Source organism: Lasioglossum baleicum, chromosome 3 (genome assembly GCF_051020765.1).
Source record: "Lasioglossum baleicum chromosome 3, iyLasBale1, whole genome shotgun sequence".
Classification (NCBI taxonomy): domain Eukaryota; kingdom Metazoa; phylum Arthropoda; class Insecta; order Hymenoptera; family Halictidae; genus Lasioglossum; species Lasioglossum baleicum.
The window spans coordinates 4,739,048-4,749,903 of NC_134931.1; the positions used below are offsets into that span (position 1 = coordinate 4,739,048).

The 10,856-nt window shown below is 36.9% G+C and overlaps 2 protein-coding genes across 2 annotated transcripts in view; one reads left to right on the forward strand and one right to left on the reverse strand.

Moving 5' to 3' along the window:
- Window positions 1-10,856, forward strand: part of LOC143221866 (chymotrypsin-2-like) — a 29,125-nt gene that overhangs the window by 5,861 nt on the left and 12,408 nt on the right. The gene's annotated exons all lie outside the window — the stretch shown is intronic.
- Window positions 54-10,477, reverse strand: LOC143221863 (uncharacterized). Its single transcript, XM_076447463.1, has 9 exons — window positions 7,832-10,477; window positions 7,443-7,727; window positions 6,977-7,259; window positions 6,498-6,702; window positions 5,367-5,551; window positions 4,203-4,398; window positions 3,885-4,100; window positions 3,310-3,546; window positions 54-2,060 (listed from the first exon to the last, which is right to left on the reverse strand). The coding sequence occupies exons 1-9, from the start codon at window positions 7,987-7,989 to the stop codon at window positions 1,885-1,887; spliced, it is 1,941 nt and encodes a 646-aa protein (XP_076303578.1). The 5' UTR covers window positions 7,990-10,477; the 3' UTR covers window positions 54-1,884.

Below are 10,856 nucleotides of genomic sequence, written 5' to 3' on the forward strand. Positions count from 1 at the left end.
AGTGGGTTCTGAAGGTGATTTTAAATGAAACTGGCATATTATCATCATTTTTGAATTTCTGAAATCAGTTAATGAATATAACATATACGCTTCAATGTTGAAAGTCAACATTTTATTTATTTACTTATCTAGTCATTTAATTATGAATCTACCGCCACTTTAATTAACTTACAGACTTATAGCTTACATGTTACGTGTACTGTGCAATTAATATTTTAAACGCTTTCGATATGTAAGGACATATAGTTATTAAGAATTTATTAATTATTTAATATTATATCTGATATATGATTCAAGGAGTATTAGGATTGTAGAATTGTAGGTTTTACATCTTATTCGAACATCGTTTTCGTGTGATACATATAAAAAAATCATGTATTACTTAAGGAACAATCATTAAATAATGTAATCGCGTTACTAGTTCGTTAATTACCGCAAATATGGCAGGGCATGAACAGTAATGTTTGTACATTACTATTAGTACAAATATATCATAAGAACTGTATACAATCGATGTATAAATATCTTTGGTCATGTTGTCAGTCACATCTTCTGTTACGTTAAATACGAATTCACTTGGTCTGTAGGAAATTACGTGAAAATCATTATTGTACAACTAAACCTTATTATCGTTCCAAAAAATTAATTATATCTTTACATTACGTCATGATTGTTTTAAAATGAGAAATTTTGTTTAAAATGAAATTGAAATTCTTTCTTATGTCCGTATTTAATTTATATATACATATATATAGTAAAGTACCCGATGTTAATGCTGAATGCAGGAAAAAAATATCCCCTCCAAACTAATACACTGACCCGGCTCGGTATATCGGGGTGAACCACTACAAACGCGACGCGGAGAGTCGCAGTCGTCGGCACAGTTCAAACGCGCCCGTGAGTCATCATAACGTTACACCACAGTCAAACTTCTTCATTTTCCATGATTCTGTTATGGGATTTTCACTACCTTCTTTCTGGCATTTTTCTGATTAAAATGATACCAAACACGATATAATTTGAACAGAATTTAGTGGTTTTATTGACGGTATGTACATATGAAGTGACTTTACAACATATGAGTATGTATAGCGAGTGAAAAAGAAAGAGAAATTGCGATCTCGACGCTAGGCAAAGATTAAAAAACGAGAAAAATTACTTTATAAAATATGCTGAACTGTTTTATATTTTTATTATTTAACGTTCGGTTTCGCAAATATAAAGACGCGATGAACTATGACCGATCATGTCGCAAAACCGAACACCGTGTCAAGTCACGCGCGTCGCTCGCTCCATTACAATTTTTTGATAAGAAACAAAATTAAATAAATCTTAAATAAATCTTAAGTACATTACTTAAAACAGTTGAAAAACTATAAAAAGTGTGCCTTTTCCTGACGGATGCAAACGCTCCAATTCGATAGGTTTCCTTCGATGGTATTTAAACTGTAGAGGTTTAAATGATGATGGACGTTTCGGGCGCAAGGAAGGATAGCGCGTATAGAAAAGAAAGAGACGCGGAGAGTCGCAGTCGCCGGCACAGTTCAAAGGCCCGCGCGTGGTCTCGCTTTACACGCGCTGTCCTTCTCTACGTTCGGCTCGGCCTTTGAAGCTCGAAAAAAGTAGGACCATGATCGAAAAACGCGAAGAAATCCCCCCGATGCGTTCGCGTTTATAGAACATTTACTGTATACCGAACATTACGTAAAAAGTTCTTTACGTAAAATTCTATTAATCCTCTAGACATATGGGATAGAACAGCCAAAATTGTCAGTTGCTAATTGACACATAACGTCAGACTTTTATTTCAAGAAAAACAACGAAAACACCAAATCTAAATATTTAAAGATCAGTACCCATACAGTTTATTTCCCCAGTATGTTCTCACTTTCGTTTCCTTTTGTTAGAACATTGTTCATTACGAATTTTTGGCATATAATTGCCACACCTCGGGAAGTTCTTCGGCTTCGGCGGCAAATCTGATTCCTCTCCTACTTTAAAAATCATTTCCATACCATTCAGCTGATGATAGATTATATGGCAGTGAAATAACCAGAAACCTTGACAATGAGAAAGAATTAATTAATTTCCACCGTCAGAATGAATAATTCACGAACATGGAGTATGCGAATGATGATACAACATGAGGAAAGTTATAAAAATATTACGTCGTCGGTGGGTCTTTTTAGGGTCTGAGAATTCACATTTTATAACATACATATACTAGAGTACCCCATTTTTAAGAAGTTTACATTAAAAACATTTATAAAATATAGTTTTGTTTATGAATCCTCGCCACAATTTATACAATATATGTATGTATACACTTTGCGTATCTAAACTGTTTATAGTTGTCACATTTTTGGAAATAATAATTAGTTTCTCTTCCGTGGCACTATCAGGAAAACTTCAAATACAGCAAGATCTCAAGTAGGTTCTAAGAGAGGAGGAAATATACAGGGTGTCCCAAAATTCCTTCACCCTTCAAATTTCCTTAGCAAAAATGTGTTTTTCATTAATAAGTCCTAAACAAAGCCGCGGATAACATTTTTGTAAAGGAAAATTTTGCTTCAAATGATCTCAGGAACCTCCCATTTCCGGCTGTTGAAAGAATTTTGGGACACCCTGTATGATATACCGGATTCGTGGTAGACGTGATACAAAGATTTTAATGTTATCAGTAGACTGCGGATGTAATGCATTTATAATAAGAATGCGTAGGTAGCACATAAAACATAGGATAGGTAAAAGGAATTTAAATGTATACCATCTTATTAAAATTGTTAAACGAGGAAAGAAAATATTTCATTCCAGTCCCGACTAAAGAATGGAAAATCTTCAAGGTATATGATGTAGATAGCAAAATTGTGATTTCGAGGTGTAAAAAGACCCATCGACGCCTGTATGAGTGTTAAAGAAAGCGATAGAATAGTTCGACGTAAAATAAAATTTTGGTTATGGTACTGTCTCCTTTCTAAAGAAAGCGACCATGAAAATAAATCTGATTCTTATTTTTCCTTCGAACATCTATTTCTTTGCGCACATTCATCCCGTCTTGGATTGTACTAACTCGTGTAATTATAATAGATCGCGGATTTTATGTGCATTTCTGATTGAAATTAGTAGGCGCAATTTAAAACAGTAGTAAATTAAAAGAATTAAAAAACCTCGATGTATTAGTTTTAGATTATCGAAATTGTTGAAGAAACAGAAAAATCTTTACTTGTCGCCTGATAATTGCAATCGATGTGAACACTTTTTATTTTGCATAAAGAGCTACAATTTAGTAATTTTGTCATTAATGCGTACCTGGATTGCTTGCACGGAATCTAATTAGGACAAATCCATTATTCGGTATGCTGATAGTATCCTTGCCAGGGGGTGAATCGTAGTTTCTTTTTATTTGATTGTTTTTGTCTAACTGTTTTACATAATCAACTGTCATAGCATTCGAGCCTCTAAATGGGCCCAAAGGCTGATCCATAGTTACAACCTGATACGAATATCCGTGTAGATGAAACGGATGTTGTAATCGTGGCACCAAAACTGCAATGATATAATAATGTAAGACCCGAACTTGTGATTTCGACTAAAAAGTTCAAGGGGGTATTCTGGTTTCCTAGACATTATGTAGCTACCACTAGTTCCAGAACTTCTAACAATTCGTGGTGGGCTGTACCCTCATAAGAGGGTAATCATGCGGGTTTAAAATTATTGGTAAAATTAAAAATTATGGCAACACCTCAACTTGACTTTACAAAGAGTATTACTAAATAGCCCTGAAAAGATATTTTTATTTTATTTAACAATTAGTGAAAAAAAATGTTCACTAATAATTTTAAACTTGCGTGGTTGTGTAACAGAATGATTCCTGTTTCAATTACATGTATCGACGATTCCAATCTCGACGACAGAGTGCAGCGGAATCTCGACCACATGTGTGCACGAACAGTAGGACGAGTTGCAATGTTTTGGTAAATTGTCAGGGTTGCAAAATTGATCGTCAGGAATATCATCCAACTGGGACAGCGGTGGCGACGGCGCAGGTTGGAAGTTTATGTTGTTGAGCGTTTCGGCCACGAACAAATCTGCCCGGGGAACTGTTTATGCAAATTAAGAAAAATATACATAGAATAGTATGCTAATTAGGATCCCAGAGAGAAACAGGATGGTTGACGCAAGCGGTCAAGTTTTCATCTTACCTAGAAAGCTTTGGTACCTGTTAGGTTCGAAAATGGTTTCGGGACTCATATCCTGCGTGCCTATTGAGACAAATATTTTCATGTCCGGTTCGTCCGTTAAAATATCCGGTTCCACTTTCCTCGCACTCCTCAAATTACTGACGCAAATCGCGTTCGGCCGTGTCTCAGAACAATTTCCATCCAGCGGATTGAGAACCTACGATTTCGAACGCAGTCTTTTCTGATGTAAATCATTCGACGAATCTTTTCATTTCGATTACAGTATTATCTCCGTAACTGTCGCATAGGTCTCTACCGTAACTGTCAACATTTGACAGCGAGGGTCGAGTATCTGTGAGACTCACACTAATGCTAGCGAAGCAAAAGATTGCTACTTTTCAAATTTTTTATGTTTTTTATAAAACTTTTACCATCGTATTCGTCTCGTTTTTCTAATTAAAATGACACCAAACACGATATAATTACGATTATAATTACTCACGTAATAAGCGATTAGTGTATCAGACGTGGAAGAGGGCGGCGAATGGAAAAGAAAGAGAGGGAGGGACTCGAAGCGTAGAACCTCAATCCCTCTTTCTTTTTCAATCGCTATCCTTCACTACATTCTTCACACTAGAAAGGATGTACAATAGAGTCGTGATCTAGCTCCCATCGCCTGTTCCGAGCAGGGACAGAGATCATCTAGGAAAACTATTTTTTTTATTACTGCGTCCACCGCGCTGAAAATACAAAGGATGCCGAACGTAGAAAAGGACAGCATGCAACCACGGACCGCGCGGTAGCTCGAGCTTCTTGACCCCTCGCCGGGATGCCCCCCCAGTGGAAAGGGTAAGCGAAGGCGAAGGAACAGTGATCGTGAAGATCCTCAGGGAGCTAGATCGCGACTTTACTGTAGCACCTCTCCTAGAACCAGTGTCGCCAGATCAGGGAAATTGACTCGAGAATTGAGAGGGAATACAGTTACCCTCTCTCTGCCAGTACCGGATTAGTCACGTGACATTGTGGCATATGCAGGAGCGTGGGGGAATAACGTCGTAGAAGGGAAACAGTAGAGTGGGAGACAAGTCTTATTGTTAATCTGGCGACACTGACTAGAAGTGTCGTTCGGCAGACTTGACGACACGACAGTGACGAAGATACTACTACTACTGTATATGTACTTACGACACGCTGAGGAAGGACCTCGTCATATTTAGGCTCAGGCGTACTTAACGTGGCGGATGCATTTACATATTGCAAGACAGCCAATGCTTGCAGTTTGTTATTTGTACAACTTCCTACACCTCGAAGTTGTATCCAATAAGCACCGGGCGGTTGATTTGCGTTTAGGACAAAATCGTATCGTTCTCCTATATATAATCGAAAAATAATACGTATTCATTAGAAATAATTTTTATAAATTAGACCAGGCATGCACAGGTGGACGATTTGGGAGCAGTGACCTTGCTCGGACGTATGGAAGGGGAACCCACCAATTGTAAACGGAGCACGAGAGAAGACGAGAAGAAGAGCGTATGAGAGTGGGGGCGGCGTCTACGTTATTGTAGTCTGACCACTCCGGCGCGTTCTCCACTTCCCCACGCCCCTCCCACTCGTCTTCTCTCGTGCTCTGTTTACAAGTCACGCTTAGTGGGTTCCCCTTCCATACGTCCGATCTGCTCTGAGAGCATACGGGGAGCAACTTGGGAGCACGGGAGCTGGTCTGAGAGCAAAGAGCTGTGCATGCCTGAATTAGACTGTATCCAGTTCTTGCACATTTTCCAAAAACACATTGACCTATATACTGTTACATGTTATTTCAAATATAAAATGTCCAGACGTCACAAGTGTATTTTAGTATGTAATTATATCGAACGCGCACTTTTCGAAATAAAACCGAAATGATTTGGTGATTTCATCAAGATTTCACATCGAGAGTGCCACGCCGTACAAGCCTGCCTTCTTAATCATTATTAGCATGAAACAGTTTTAAGTCATCCGCAAACAAGAGAAGCCGACAGTAATAAAAGTATTTGCGCGTCGCTAAAAGAAAATGGAAGGTAAACGTCAACGATGCTGATCTTGAAAAACAATCGAAAAATGATAAACGTTATCTATTTATAGATCTACCGCAGATAAAGAGGTTGAGTCTCGATAATACGGTGCCAGAGAATCTGTAGACACGTAGCGCGTTACATGCGAGAGGAACACGACATACGGAACCAAAAGCTTCTTTGCAAAAAAGATTTTTGGAAATCAGCTGCAAGAACTGCGGATATCAATAAAGTGGATAACAAATTTTGATTTACATCATACCGGCAAGGGAAATAATCGAATTCACTACGACGGGTTTTGCAGGGCGACCATCAGTTGCAATGACTGTGAGATTATGACCTTGGATTGACAATTCTGCGGCACAAGTTGTACAGAAAGCGTTCACGAAACGGAAACGGTAGCGCCGTTTAGGATCAACTGTGATCACCTCCAACGAGGTGTTTGTCCTAGCGTTAGTGAGCGGATTCTGCAAAACACATTATCATCTGTTCATGGCACGGCAACATAATTCTTATCTATTTAATACATTCGCTTTCGCTATTTATTTTAGCAATGTACTTACATATTTATAAAGCGTAATGTATCTTTATTATGAATTATTTAGAGACACGATCTAGTAATTTACTATTAGTTAATAACATTTCATCAGATTTCGATACACCCCCAAATATATGTGATAATAAACTATCAGCTAGAAACAATTATAATTAGAGTGAACTGGTTGAAAAGACTAAACTTACGGTATACCTTCCTTTCCCATTGATTAAAATTGAATCAGGGTTTTGGCCAACTACACCAAATTGTGGATCATTTCGACCAGGATATCGTGCCGTAGCTTCTTCAGTCATCCAATCACTGACTACAATAACGTGATTCGCTAAATCGAAATTGTACAGATTCGCATTCGGCTCATTCTTCGCTGGTTCGCGGACAATTAAAGAGCCAAAAACGCCGTCCATCTTGTGGAGTCCTGTGTGTGCGTGCCAGAAATGAGTACCAGGATCATGAGCGTAATATTGGTACCTGTTAGTGAAGCAAATTTTACTCTAACAAACAATGAAAAATAAAGTATGCATATACATATAACTTCATAGTATGTACATAGTATTCGATCGATCGTTCAACAAATCTCCGAATAAATTGTTGATTTGGAATACTTGAAATAAATTTACATTACTTCTAATCGAATCATGTCTTCATATTTACCTGAACGTAGTGCTGGAAGGTATCGGACATTGCGTTAAGTTAGGGACACCATCGTAATATTGCGATCCTTCTTGTAAAATTCCATGCCAATGTATCGACACTGCACTTTCACTCACATGATTTATAACGTCGACCACAATGTAATCTCCTAAACAAACTTGTATACTTGGTCCTGGTAGCATTCTGTTCACTGTCAGCGCTGCTCGTTCCCTGCCGTCACCAGATACGCATTGACAGTTCGGGCAAATGTTATTGGTAATGTTGGGTGTACAAAGCTGACATGCCCTAAGTGGAAATCATTGCACACAACTGTACCTTTACTTATAGTCGAGGACCGTTACGCCGATAAATCTAAAGGCAGCTATAAGTTTAACAAATTATTCGCTTACGGGCCGGCGGTATTGTAACGTTCGATTACGAATTTGTAATAGCAGGTCCTTGGTTTTTGGCCAGGACGGCAGGTCCGGCTACACTCGAGAGCACTCGACAGATGGGAATCATCGAGTAATTCATCATTCAAACAGCTTGTTTTATTTAGCTTGGGCATGCCACTTTGCCCAGCTATATAACCAGCTTTAATAATCTCGCATTGCTTTTTTCCATCCTTAGCAGTAACTGTAATAAAGGATTATGTTAGATAGCTTCCTGAAGTCATTATACCGTTACCACTATTTTAATTTCTACTTAATTACACCATATGAAATAATTTTTGTACAAATCTACACGTTATTGACCATTTCGTTCATTCACGTAATCCTTGCAATGCAATGAAATAATCGAATAGTAATCATTTGGAAAATAAATATTGATTCGAACGAGGAACCTTGAATCTGGATAGAACTGATTGATGAATTGGAAAAATCGATTTTTTTATCAGTTTAAATAATCGTAATCCTGCAATTATTTGGAAAATGTGACAGAACAAACAACGGAACAATAGCAAAGTTTTTTGGAAGATCGGTTTTTTTATACCGGAAATAATGAAAGCGAAGCACGAAAATAGAACCCAAGAGTGCTGCATGCTGACTATAATTTCAACAGACAAAATCTTAACATTGCTCTTATATATATAGTAGGAGTGTTTTCGAACATTTCCTTCCATAAAGCAGCAAATCTCGTTCTGCGTGTGTTATCGATAACGTAAATCACACTGCCAAATATTAGATTGCCGGAAACTTTTGCACCTTCCATATTTATAGATAATCTCGAAAGGATTCAAAATTTTTCCCATTGTTTAATTAATTTAATATATAGGATAAATCATGTTACTTACCAAATATCAGACATACTTTTATTAAGTTAATTATTTAAACTGACGTTAGTTTTTACAAAAAATGATTCATTTTACTTAACAACCTCAAATTATTAGTTGAGATAGAAATATTTTAAACGTAATATTACTCTCTTATAACCTACATATATCGCAGATTTTCACAATATGAATTACAATAAAAAGTAACGTGTAATCGTTTCATTAAAGATTTTAATAACTTTAAAATAAAATGTAAAATTAATATAAAACTTTAAGAAATGTAAAAGATCAACGAGAATAGTATATGTACATGTATTTTTGAAATTTCAGGTAAAACGGAAACGCAAATATTTTCGTGTGAGTATTCAGATTGTATCCAAGAGGTGTATAGACGAATGTTATAAAATTTATGACATCGAAATAAATATTTGATCATTAAACAAGATTTACATGTTTCACATACATGCCGGCTACGCAATTATCATAGCACAAGAATTATTATAATTGTCTACCAGTGAGATCGAAGATTTCGAATAACTGTAAAAACTATAAAAAACTATAAAAACTTCGCCTACTGTATATTTCCTGCTAGTAAAAAGTCAGTTGTCACATTAATTGGTCCTTACAGACTGAGAATATAAGAATCCTTCTTTGAAAAAGTTATTTAGCTCGCAGAAAATCAAAATTTATAGATAAAATATATAGGTAATATTGGACACCAGTTTTAATTAGATTCTTTAAGGATTAAACAAAAATGACAAATAGGTCTCGTCGCTATCTTCTACATCTGCGCAAGTCTCATATACCCATAGGTAGCTTGGCCTTAAAATCAAATTTCCGGTTTTTTCTCTGAATAAGGTCCATTCGCTAAATATCAAATATTTACGCTTCAACTTGCGATAACAAATCAGCTAAAACGCCAAAGTACTGTGTAAAGAGCAGCATTCAGTCTTGAACGTAATAAATTCTTTAAACTCAGGTGGTAGGAAAAAGTCAATTCACTGATATAATACTGAAGCTTTTCAACTAAACAGTTTCAAACTAGATACTCTGTTCTACGATTGGTCTCATCATATAATACCATATTCATAACGTCATACGTTGATTGTTCATCATAATTATCATCATAGTTGATAGTTATTTCATATAATAAGTAATTATTTTATTTTCCTCTATCGCAGTGTGCATGAGATATACTATATAGCAGGCGTGGGCAATTTTGCCTCAATTGAGGCAAAACTGTCCCCACCGTAGCGCCCACTGTCCCCCACCAGCATCCGTCGTTACTATGTAGGAAGGACGCGTTTCGCTTGTCGCAAGCAGTGCGCAGGCCTCGTGCATCGGAGGAGCGAGGAGCGCAACCGAAAGGAAGCTTGGTGGGGGAAACAGGCGTTTGAGGGGCTCCACCCGTGCCCACGCCTGCTATATGTATAGTAAGATAAATTCTTATATTATTATTTAAGTTATTTTAAGTTCTATGTCCGCGCGTATAATAATAGTTTGGGTTTTTTTGTTCAGTATACCTACATACATTGACGTCAATCAGTTATTAGGAATCTCAAGAGACGTAAAGAAGTAATTTTACAATGTTTATCGTAGTTTTGCATTTGTACTACATGTTCTTGGAAACGGATATCGTATTGTTTGCAGACAAAAGATAAGTAATCTGCCAGGAGTACAGGCTTCCTAAAACGTTTGGCCACCTCTCATAGACACAATGATGTTTCTACACTAATTTATACTGTATATGCAGGGTGAGTCCGAAGAAACAGAACATCTAAATATCTCCGTTACTTTTCGTTGTACAAAAAACTTCTTAGGACAAAGTTACACTGTTTGTAGGGCCACATGTAACGGTGTAAGGGAAAAAATTTTCAAGGTCATTTATTTATAAGATTTCAAGGTCATCGATATTTTTTAAATGGACTGAGGTATTTTTTAATACATCGATCGGTGCAGCTGGACATTCGTTATGAAAAAGTACTAACCTATGTACGTCGAAAAGTTAGTAGTTCACGAGGTATTTCGATTTAAATAACTCTAAAACACCAGTACTGTCGTACTAAAACGTTACACAAGTAAGTAAACGCTAACGTCTTAGTACGACAGTAGTGGTGTTTTAGAGTTATTTAAGTGAACTACTAACTTTTCGACATACATAG

What these genes read in the sequence shown, in the direction of transcription:
- LOC143221863 (XM_076447463.1), bottom strand. Translation starts at nt 7,989, where the DNA reads ATGCCCAAGCTAAATAAAACAAGCTGTTTGAATGATGAATTACTCGAT. An exon ending in CGTTACAATACCGCCGGCCC is followed by an intron (nt 7,728 to 7,831) that starts GTAAGCGAATAA and finishes ATTTCCACTTAG; the next exon opens with GGCATGTCAGCTTTGTACAC. An exon ending in AGGTCCTTCCTCAGCGTGTC is followed by an intron (nt 4,399 to 5,366) that starts GTAAGTACATAT and finishes TCGAAATCGTAG; the next exon opens with GTTCTCAATCCGCTGGATGG.